General features: G+C 43.7%; 2 protein-coding genes across 2 annotated transcripts; both read right to left on the reverse strand.

Annotated features, from left to right (window-relative positions):
• Positions 1–212: 212 nt before the first annotated feature.
• On the reverse strand, positions 213–4,754 carry LOC125490597 (nose resistant to fluoxetine protein 6-like). The gene is made up of 6 exons (XM_048630371.1): positions 4,546–4,754; positions 3,995–4,191; positions 3,031–3,166; positions 2,458–2,641; positions 795–937; positions 213–422 (listed from the first exon to the last, which is right to left on the reverse strand). Exons 1-6 carry the CDS (start codon positions 4,699–4,701, stop codon positions 213–215), a joined length of 1,026 nt encoding a protein of 341 aa, XP_048486328.1. The 5' UTR covers positions 4,702–4,754.
• A 588-nt stretch (positions 4,755–5,342) lies between these two features.
• On the reverse strand, positions 5,343–10,033 carry LOC105393701 (nose resistant to fluoxetine protein 6-like). The gene is made up of 6 exons (XM_048630372.1): positions 10,024–10,033; positions 8,831–9,015; positions 8,170–8,375; positions 7,636–7,900; positions 7,163–7,314; positions 5,343–5,789 (listed from the first exon to the last, which is right to left on the reverse strand). Exons 1-6 carry the CDS (start codon positions 10,031–10,033, stop codon positions 5,546–5,548), a joined length of 1,062 nt encoding a protein of 353 aa, XP_048486329.1. The 3' UTR covers positions 5,343–5,545.
• Positions 10,034–11,931: the final 1,898 nt, after the last annotated feature.

Raw genomic sequence — 11,931 nt, forward strand, 5'->3', positions numbered from 1 at the left:
ACTTAAAACCACAGACATATTTTATACAAGATACCACAAATGCTCCCATTTTTATATGAAAACCACTTGATAATTGTATAGGAATTATTATTTTCGACACTGATTATGGCAGCTAAAATAAATGTGTGAGAACGAAGAGTTGATAATTTGCTCAACCTTTTGATACGCACAGTACATAGACTTGGGGAATCTAGTATAATAGACGTCTGTGCTTAAAACCACAAAGCGCTAGTTAACAGCCATCTATCGGGCGACTTTGGAACTACATTATTCTTAATGAGCTGTCCTAACCTCTCATTGTTATCTGCTCTCCTGGTACTAAGCGCTATTGCGCACAGGTTGTTGGCGGGCGCCTCCACCAGCAGCCACAGCGCGGCCGCCAGCACCAGGCTCAGGCACAGCGCGCCTAGGTAGGTCACCACCTGTGGGGTAAGAGAGAGGTTGAGGTATAGGTAGAATATAATAGAATTTTACTTCAGACCAGGTGTCCATAAACACACACAAAAATATGTGTATTATTATTAGGTATTATTACTGACACCCATACACACAATAAGAGAGATTCTAATAATAAACCTCTCCACCTGCCAAGAGGTGGATGGAAGAAATCACTTGTGTCGGTGAAAAGATTATAGCCGTTTAGAATAAATAGCGTATAACTCTATCCAGGAAAAGCTCCATTTCTAAATACCCCCCAATTATAAGTATTGTACCTAATTAGATACCTACTCTAGATGGGATCCTACCACACGCATAATTTCCTGTCAATTTCCACAAATAAGGTAATAACTCACGGTCTCCACGACGCCGACGCGGCTCGGGCCCGTAGCCGTCATGTACACGTGGAAGAACACCCCGCAGTGGGTCAGGTACAGCCCGTACGCGAGCCGGCTGAGCGGACGGAACCCGCGCCAGCCGAGACACTGGCTCACTAGGGCTGGAAGGAAATTAGTGAGGGATCAGAACCAAATCATATACATATTCAAAGTATTTACAGTGAACTTTTTTTCGGGTACCATACCTACATACCTGTCATATTATTATATTGGTGGTTAGCCCATAGTTATACCAGCTATGGGCTAACCACACTTAATGCCACAGCACACGCCTTAGACTGCAGCCTTAAGTAAATTTATATTTAAAGTATTAAAACGTAAATACTTCTTGAGTACCTAAGGTGATAGAGTAGTCATGGCTATAAATAACATAAGTAACTTAACTATAATTCACCGTACTATTAATTTTTTTGGCTCCTAAAAGAAAATTTAAAACTTCAAACATTGCATTTAAGGTTGACTACAATTTATTATGTGCACGTTTTGACCTCTAGACGATCAAGATTGCGTTGCATGTTGGTTAGCATGAAATCTTTAATCGTCATGTTTATAAATGTCGACCTAAATCACCCAATTAGGCAAAACTTCTTCTGTTTTTTTTGGCATGGAATCCACGTCGGTCGCAAGATCCATTTGCAGTAGTAGGTATATTATAACTATATCCAGGGTTTTATAGATCCTATTGTATCTTCCATAAATCGAATAACTACTCAAATGCTTAAGTAACTAACGAGTACATAGGTGCATACTTTTATATCATACTTACCTATTTGCACAGATATTCTCCAAAACTCTCATGTTCTTTTGAAAACAATTGCCTCAGTTATAACTCTGTCTAGTCTTGGCGTGCGCCCAAGTAGCTTTACCATAGACTGAGTACCTGAGTATTAGGGCTGCCAGCCCAAAATACCTAGTTCCGTTTCTACATTTAACTGCCAGGCTCTGCCGGTAGGTATACACAGCATGTAGTTACTCACGCACAGTCCCTCTCACGCAGCTCGCAGTAACCCCGCACACGGCCAGCGCCCACGCGGGGCGGCTGAGCGCGGCGCACAGCGCGGCCGCCGCGCGAGGCACGGGTAGGGAGTAGAGACTCGCGCCGCCGTAGAGGAGAGCCAGGACTACCACTACTTATGATATACTTTTGTACCTACCTGTGTACTTACTAAAAGCTAACCTACAAACTGGCAAGAAAGAATAGAAATTAATAGTAACGCCACTTTCTTTATAAGTAATAACAACATGGCCAACTCCCAAGTAGCTGTCTCATAGGCTGAGTACCTATTAGTTAGAAAGAGTAGTAACGAAACGGGCGCCGCTTTCTTTATAAGTAGTAGGTAATACATAGCTAGCACCAAAGTAGCTGTCTCATAGGCTGAATATTAAGCCGAGCGTCCAATGCGAGCTAAACTAAGTTAGTTTTGTCAGTTTTTCATACATAGTACCTACATAGTTTGCGGTGGACGCACATGTATAAATAACTGTCTCAACTATGCAAACTGTCTTAGTAGCTCGCTGTGGACGCTCGGCTTTAGGGTTGCCAGCCTAAAATAGTTCCGTTTCTACTCTAAATCACAAGGCTGTGCGGGGTAGATATAAGTAAACTGCTCTATGTACTCACGCACAGTCCCCCGCACACAGCTCCCTATAAGCGCACACACCGCCAGCGCCCACATCGGGCGGTTGAGCGCGGCGTACAACGCGGCCGCCGCGCGAGGCACCTGTACGGAGTAGAGACTCGCGCCGCCGTAGAGTAGGGATAAGACGAGGAGACCGGAGGAGAGGCAGGCTAGTAGGGCGTAGCGCTGGAATAAGGGGGGAATGTTGTAAGGGTAGGTAGGTAGGTTTGGTACTGTAAGCATTATAAAGGGTAGGTAACTACGCAGCTCCTAAATCTGAACAACTTTTCTTCTTTCATAATTAACATATTTTTTCCAACTTTCTACTTGTTTTCCTGCACCACCTGTAGGTTGGCTGGTAGAAAATGTAAGGTATGCTTTTAGCATAAGTCCACCTTTTGTACACTCATGATATATTCTTGGCGCGCGCGGCGACAAACGCGCGGTAGCCCTGTTGGCCACTGCTGCATAGCAAATCTATTGTCGAAAGACTCTCTTAACCCTAAAGGTTAAGGGTTGTTGAAATGCTTATTTTGTGGTAGACAGGTACCTAACATAGAAGTTATTAATCTCACCTGCTTGATCCTCCCCCCCTCTCCCCTCCCGACAAGGTACCCCCCCGCCATGCCCACGAGGTAGGGGCTGAGCCGGTAGTGCGTCGGGATGTATCGCTGAAGGAAGTACTCGTCGTGAAACAGGTCTTTCACTCGTCTGGAATAGGTAGGGTTGTTTGGGTTATTATGTGAAATTTCACAAGTTTTAGGGTGTTAAAAAGGGTAAGTAACGGTAGAAAGCCGAAAGGAGGTGACTAAAGGGGTCATTCTAAAAATACCTTAAAAATGGCCTCCTGAATCCTAATCCCTTTCGAGTTTGACCAATTTTGCAACACCTTTTTTTTTCTAAATGAAAACTATTTGCTGAAGTCGGCCATGTGTATGCTGTCATAGGCAGCGTTCCCACTACGCCGGACCGGCAGATCTGCCGAAAACCGGACACCGGACAGAGTGTTCACATTACATCGGATCCCGGAAGAAATTCAGACAGTCCTCAGTTGAATTTGGACCTGCGCGCACAATGGACGACGCTTTTCATTTACATCCAGGGGCGAGGGGAGCACGAGCGGGGCGAGCGGGGGACAGATACCGGCACAAACTCGTTCACATTACTCCGGGCCCGGTCGTTCTACCGGCAATTCGTAGTGACAAAACGTTCGGTAGAAATGCCGGGCTCGGCAAAAATGCCGGACCCGGGATAATGTGAATAGCTTCATATAAATTGTTCAGCCACTAGCTCTTCCGGCAGATTTACCGGCGCGGCAGATCTGCCGGTCCGGCGTAGTGGGAACGCTGCCTTAGTGTATAGGTACCTATATTAAAGATGTAGTCTAGATGAGGAATGGGCTCATCCAATATTCGTCGACAAGACATGGACAGTGGCCCCTCCGAGAAACGTAGCCCACTATACATAGATACCAAAATACCTACTTAGAAAAAGCAATTAATCAACACACTAGCAGACTAATTAACAACAAGCACTCACTCAAACCCAAAAGGCAACATTACAGGCGGGAACCCATTCACATCAGTCACTATAGCCGGGGTGGCCAACGCCGCCGCCGCCGCCGCCGCGAACACCGCCAGCCCGCCCGCTCGCGAGCGCCGGTACACCCACACGATGCAGCAACCGAGCAGGAAGAAGTGGAACTCGCATTGGACGCTCCAGGAGGGGAGGTAGCACTGCGGAGAAACGTAGATAAGGAGGTATAAGGATATGAGCGCGCTCCACTGTCGACAAAACTACACGAAACGCTGCAAATAAGTACGAGAGGTTCATAATATTTGGCAGAGCTCGCCAGAAGTTTTAAAAATGAATAGTTTTTTTGAGTCTCGTAGAGAGTATGGAGCGGGCTTTATCCTATTAATTAATACAATCAACAAATAAAATTGCATCAAAACTCCGCTCATGAAATTTCATTCAACGTTTATCGCTACCCCGCTCCGGTCCGCTGAAACTCACGCGTAAAAGCTATAAGTCATAAATGATAACCATCGAAAGAATAGAATATAAACTATATTCTCAACAGCACTCACCATCTCCTCAGCCCGCACATAGTTCCCCAGCATCAGCGCCGCGAGCCACCAGGTGCGGCGGCAGGGCGCCACCATCAGCCCCGCCTCGCGCGCCCACAGCGGCCCCGCGCCCGCGTGGAGGAAGGCTGAAGATAGCGCCCAGACCACGGCCACCATGGCCGGCGCTAGTCTGTGGTTTTATAGGTTAGGTTAGTCTGTTGTTTTATAGGTTAGGTCGAAACCACAGTTACTTATAAATAACTCATATAACTAACGAAACATAGAAATATGTGCGGCTAAATATCGAGTGGATTGAGGCTGAGGATAGCGCCCACATCACACCACCGCGAGCATGGCTGACGCTAGTCTGGAGGGGAGTAAGGTCAATACAAATAAATACAATACTGCTTACTTCCACCAAAAAGAAATAGGTAACTAATACAAAAAAGCTACCAGACAACCTTTGGATGGAAGAGATATTCTGGACACCATTTATTTTTTGTTAGACCGTTCCTCAGCATCAGGGCCGCTAGCCACCAGGTGCGGCGGCAGGGCGCCACCATCAGCCCCGCCTCGCGCGCCCACAGCGGCCCCGAGCCCGCGTGGAGGAAGGCTGAAGATAGCGCCCAGACCACGGCCAGCATGGCCGGCGCTAGTCTGTGGTTTTGTAGGTTAGGTTAGTCTGTTGTTTTATAGGTTAGGTAGAAAACACAGAGTATATAGTTACTTATAAGTTAAAAAGTTACTGACGAAACAAAAGAATATGCGCGGGAATAGCGCCTCTTTATTTGCACCAAAAGGAACAAACAAACAACTAGTTACCAGACAACCTTTGGATGGAAGAGATATTCTAAAGATATTTTGAGGTGTCTTGATAGCGCCCAGACGACCGCCAGCATGGCTGGGGCTAGTCTGTGGTTTTATAGGTTAGTTTAGTCTGTTGTTTTATAGGTTAGGTTAATCTGTTGTTTTATAGGTTAGGTTAGGTCGAAACCACAGAGTAATTACGTACATCATGATATTATAGTCTCAAAAGAAATGTGCGGGAGAAATATCGAGTGGTAGTGTTTGGTGCAAGTCTATGGTAATGGTCAATGATGAAGGAGCCCGTTAGACAGTTCCCCAGCATGAGCTCCGCGAGCCACCAGGTGCGGCGGCAGGGCGCCACCATGAGCCCCGCCTCGCGCGGCCACAGCGGCCCCGCGCCCGCGTGGAGGAAGGCTGAAGATAGCGCCCAGACCACGGCCAGCATGGCTGGGGCTAGTCTGTGGTTATGTGTTAATAGGTTAGGTCGAAACCATAGACTATCCAAACAAAAAATATCAAGTGGATCATGGTCTAACAAAACATGAAGTGGATGAAGGCCGAGGACTGCCCAGACTCCCAGAGCACCGCGAGCGTGGCTGGTGCTAGTCTGAAGGTGGATGATGAAGGAGGACGGAAGATAATGGGGAGTTATCCAAAATAGTAACGTGTTTAGCGGAGCGGCAGCAGCTGCGGATAAATAGGTAACTACCTACAAATTTTAATGTTCGTCTATAATAATTATGTATAAGATTAGCTCCGCCAGCTGACGTCGTGCACGCGGCCTTATAGGTCGAAACACAAAATATGTAGGTAGGTACCTACAGGCAAAATATATACACCCTTATTCATAGAAAAGTTACAATACGTTTTAACTAATAAACTGTTTTGTCCCTCTCTGTCAAAGAACAAATTGTTCTTTGTCGGAGAGGGACAAAACAGTTTATTAGTTAAAACGTTCTGTAACTTCTCTATGAATAAGGGGGATAGAATATAAGTATTATACTTAAGTACTTTTAATTAACTTATTAATTTGTTGAAGTACCTATACAGCAGCTAAATTGAGCAGTTTCCAAAGTCAGTAAGTCGGTTCATCTTTAAATGGAAAGGTAGTTACAGATTAAGCAAAAAAAAACTAGTTTACGCAGCTGAACAACGACTAAAATATTTATTCAAATGCCTACAAATCTAGATAAATATTTAAATTTAGGCAAATAGGATGTAGGTATTAAATTAAGTATGGAAAATAACAAACAAGTTTTATCGAAAATGAATTCAAGTACTTACATATTTTAAAAAATTATGTGTATAATTTGTAAATCACGCTCAATAAAATAAAACAGCAAGTGGAGTGACCATCAACATATTGTTTTATTTGCGTGAGTAACCTTGCTGCATGCGGTTATGGTAAGATTCAGGACCCAGTTTCAACCAGTTTCGGTCATCGACCAACATTACGTCAGTATTACGCCCTTTTCCGTATGGAGAGAAGGTTATTTTTGAGAATTAAGTAAGTACTTAATGGTAGGTACGTATTGCCATTTACAACGATGAATGAAGATTTTTGAATGGAATATTTATAAAGGAGATTGTGGCATATATGTAGTACTTACCCAAGCTGTAAATACCTATACTAATGCCATATTTATAAAAGCTTACACGTTTAACCGAGCTTTTAATTAAGTACTTAGGTAACCTAGGTAAGTACTTAACCATAACAAAAAAAAAACACTTTAAGTACTAACAAAGTTCCTATGAAGAAGTAAAATATTTTTTTGGCGAATTATCGAATGTCTTTCTTGTTTGTTTTAAATGTATTTCTGTATCTCCTCACCTGCAGTACCTCCTGACGACCTGCCTCCACAGCCCGCCGCGGTCAGGCCGGGCCAGCGCCGACCGCACTAGCAGGAACCCCGACATGGTGAAGAATGTCTCCACCAGGAGGTCTGTCTGCAGTAGCCACCACAGCAGCGGGTTGTCTATCATCTGGAAATGTCGGGTTGTTGTCGAGTCGATGGTTGAACTATCAGTTTATGGTGCTGGTATAAGTTAAGCAAATAAGTTAGTTAAGTAGTTCATAATATTTTTTATAAATTTATACCTACGGTTTTCTTTGGGAGACAAAATCAGAGCATATAAGTTGTACAAGAAAATTTATGTAATTCGAATCTAGATACCAAAATAACTAGTTTGGAGACACGATCAAATCCTCATTTAAATAATTGCCAAAGACAGGCGCAGGCCCAAAAATAGCCTTTAAAAAATTCACAATTCGTTATAATTCGTAACAAAGATAAGACCACAAACCTGTTCCACCTCCACGCCATTGCTGATGGCCCTCCTCAGCATCAGGCTGTGCAGCATGACGACGCCGGCTGACGTCACGAACCGGATGCCGTTCAACTCCGGGATCTCGTCCGGGTGAGCCTCGAACAGTAACCGGTAGTTATCCGGGACAGAGAAACATCTGGCTAGCTGGAGGAAGGAGGATTTGGGGTCCGAGGAGGTGGCGACGTATTGTGTGTACACGGTGCATAGAGCTACGAAGATGATTAGAGCTGCAGCGGCGATTCTGTAACAAAACAAAAGGCTATTTAAGTAGGTACCACTAGAATAGAATGTGAACAGTTAAACCCTTTCTGATACTCAATTAGGTACCTACGTTCAAGTTATTTAACTAGTTATTAACAAATGCGTTCTGAGCATTTACCATCTAAATTTAGGGTACACACGAGTGATCATTTGATTAAGCTAGGACCAACGGCACCGCCACTTCATGAAGATTTCCTCATCATCTTCCGCCAAAATTAAAGCAATATGGCGGGGTTACCTCCTACTCACACAAACAAATAAAAATCCATCGTAAACTCCGTCCCCCCGCCCGCCACCTCGCACGACTCCACCTCGAGCTGGAGTTCCACCGCGCCGTACGGCCCGTGCGCCAGCAGCGCGCCCAGGAACAGTCTCGCGAAGGCGCGGGAGCAGGACGCGGGGAGGCACACCCCGTAGTCTTGCTTGTAGAGATGGCGGCCGTATTTTGTGGGTTTCTGTGGTGATGGTAGTTGTTTAGGTGAGTTGATGTAACATGTATTTGTAGACATGCGTGGATCCGTGCTAGGGGAACTACTCTTGATTTAAGTGTATGCGTTGGTAATACCTACTTACATGGATCCATGCAAGGGAAGCTATGTTTGATTTATGAAATAAGAAGTTTAGGAGAGCTATCAGTTATGCAATTGGTACGTTCAGTAAGGTACAAGAGATAGAGTAGTTGTAACCGAAGTAGCGGCAGCGCTTTGAAACGTCGTAACTATGTATAGTTATCCTCTTCAGCAATCTTATCACCCAGACAAAATTGCATTTCATACTGTCTCAGGTGACGCTTAGCCCCTTCTCCCAAAACGCGACTCTGAAGCGACGCCAACGACTAAAGGTTGCGTCGCTTGGGAGTCACGTAATGGGAGAAGGGGCGTACTCTTACCAGATGCTCTCCTATACTCACATGCAAGTACTCCTCAGCCGACGCATCCAGTCCCCCCTCCCCCCCCGGCGCGGCCCTCCCCCCCGCGCGCACGCGCACGAGGCAGTAGGCGGCGCGCGGCGCCAGCGCGCACTGCGCCCAGCCGCCCAGCTGCTGCTGAGAGCCAGAGAGAGAGCCCACCGGCGACAGCGCCGACGACTCCCACACTGGGGGAATATTATGGGAGGTTTTAGGGGATGATAGTGAAAAAAATCCCAATAAGTAGGTAATATTATCCGCTCCTTCTGATAAAAAGTTAAGTTTATCATGACACCTAACATGACGAAACACAATCACAGTAGGACCTCGATAATCCGTACCCAGGCTTATACGAACGCCGCTGTAATCCCAACTGGGATTGGCTGATGAAAACGACTTGTTCTTACCCAAAAAGATTATGTGTAATTTGAGGGACAAACTTTTTTTAAATTAATAAATAGAAATGACTTAATTAATAACTAACTTGTGTATTTATGAAGGTAGGTAGGTACCTACCTATAAAACCTGTCTTTTGTTTCGTGCGTTAAAAATAAACTCATTGAATGAACCATGACGAATGCAAGATCACTTTCATAAACCAGCATTGAAGTTAATCGTCGGAGATCTTGACCTCTGCATGCAAAGAATGCATTTTTGGGACTGCATTTTTTATGCATAGTAGGTTGTAGTTGGGTAGATTTACGCAATTAAGAAATTAACCTTGATGGCAGGCATTTTTAGGTAATAAGTTCAATACTTAAAAAACTACCTAGTTGTGTATTTTTAGAGAGATTGGACTAATATAATACTTAAGTAGCTACATAAAACCGACTACAGCTACATATAACCAATGGGGTGGGGGTGTATATCCTTCTTATGTACCTACACGACAAATGATCAGTTGATACACCTGTAATTTATTAAGTTTATGCAGTTAGGTAACCTAGAAGTTATTATGCAATAATTGATTCTATTGTTTCTTTTTCTCTTCAGGAAAAACCCTATCGCAAATTATGTAAAACCTACACAATATTCCTATTACCTATGTAGGTAATAGAATAAAAAACTGCGATCATATTATACGAGTAACAATTAGGTACTTACAGTAGCCTGCACAGAAACCTGACCCCACTTAGAGAGAAATTGCTACGGAGTGTCTGATCAGGTGTCATTGCAGCTATTGTACTCGTACCTACATATTGGCATGGTTACGTTACTTGGGTCAAAAGAAAGCAAAAGGTCTAGTTACCTGAAAATGTATGGAGGCTGGTCCAAGGACCACTAACATACAATAATACTCACTCCACGTAGCCCATAGGGTGAAGTTCTGCACTCCCTCCAACATGGCCAGCGTGGTCTCCCGGCAGGCCGCGTCACCGGGGGGCACCTCTCGTGCTATGAGGTCCTGGTACACGGCCGCGGCCAGCGCATCCCGCGCGGCCGCCGGGACCCCGCAGTGGACTGGAAGGAATGGTCACCGTGGAACACGAGAGCTGGGGTGCAGTGGGGACCCTCTTTAAATCGACGAACGAACGAACGAGAATTATCACGCAATCAGCACGCTTACAACAAGACAGTAGTCGTGGTTTGCTCTGTAGTTTTGCAGTTTTTTTTTTTGGAAGCTTCGCTTCGGAGCTCTACGCGAACCATGACTTTATCACGTGCGTGTAAATTTTTGTTCGTTCGTTCTTTTTTTAGAGAGTGACCCCCCTGGCAGGTACCTAGGTATATGCGCTGAAGCAACAGCTGCTTTAGCTATAGTTCCATGAACCCATTAGCAATTAACAGCCCCACCACAATAGCTAGGTACAGTTCTCCCATATTAATAATGCGCATGCAAATCTTCGCAAACTGTCGTATTCCCGGAAACACCCGAATCATTTCTTAAACAAAGCACTTGCATTTTGATCCTTGTTCGAAAGAAATAGTAGTCAATATCATGTGACACATAATCGAAAACAATTTGGGCGGTTGGTGGCTGTCACCGATCAGTCAAGGGTCTCAAGGTCAAGATCAATATTACTTTTGTGAAATTATAAAGAGCTGCAATTACACATCGTTCTTGTAATTTTTTTCAAATGTGAATTTAATTTCAACTTTAATTATTTTTGACGATGCCATATTATGAGGCACATTTAAGAATAAAATATACGTCACATTGATAGACTTCACTTTGCCAATAAAGCCACACCCAAAAGACCAAGTTTGTAATTGTAATATTATTGTGAATGATCAGCGCTGTAAATACTTTTGAACTGAGATTTTAATGTGAACATTTTTATTAATGTGAAATAATCAGTGCTGTAAATACTTTTGAACTGAGATTTAAAAATTTTAATATAAACCTGTGTTTGAAATCCATTTCTCCTTATAATATAAACCTTGTGTTATTCAAACCTTCTTTCATCCATCTTTACATCAGCTTCAGTAAGACACTTGAAAAGTACCTACTGTAACATTTTCGAAGTAAATTTTAATATTATAGAATATTATGAATTATCGAATCAAATTTCGTTACTGATAAATCAATTATCTCTTTTAGCACCAATTACATAATTCTACCAAAATTTCATGAAGAAAATGCACTTAACCATTCTAAATACATAATAGTTTTACGCTCGGGAATACGACCGTTGCCGAACAATGACGAAGATTTCTATGTGCATTATCAATTTTGGGGAACTGTATATCATCTTTCAAAGTCTCGTGTGTCGTAGATTAGGATAACGAGTTGTGTCACTGTCTTTCGGATGTGCACACTGACACTGCAATGACGAAATCTTTCGTCATTGGCACACTGTATATTGAAAATATCGTTAAAACTCCCCAACATTCAACACTGAAAGTTATGTGTGTCTAAGAACACTTGGGGACAAATCAAAAATCGGTTGAGCCGTTTGGGAGGTACGTTGCCACAGAAGGATACACTGTGTACCTATGTGTATCATACACACGCAAGACACGTTACCCCTCTTTTTCGTCGGGGGTTAAACACAAGACAAAAAACGCACGAAAAATACTTACCACATAGAAACAAAACCGCACATAATTTGTAAAAACTGCACATAATTATCTAATGTCACACGAAAATCACCACATATTTT

Source organism: Plutella xylostella, chromosome 25 (genome assembly GCF_932276165.1).
Source record: "Plutella xylostella chromosome 25, ilPluXylo3.1, whole genome shotgun sequence".
NCBI lineage: Eukaryota > Metazoa > Arthropoda > Insecta > Lepidoptera > Plutellidae > Plutella > Plutella xylostella.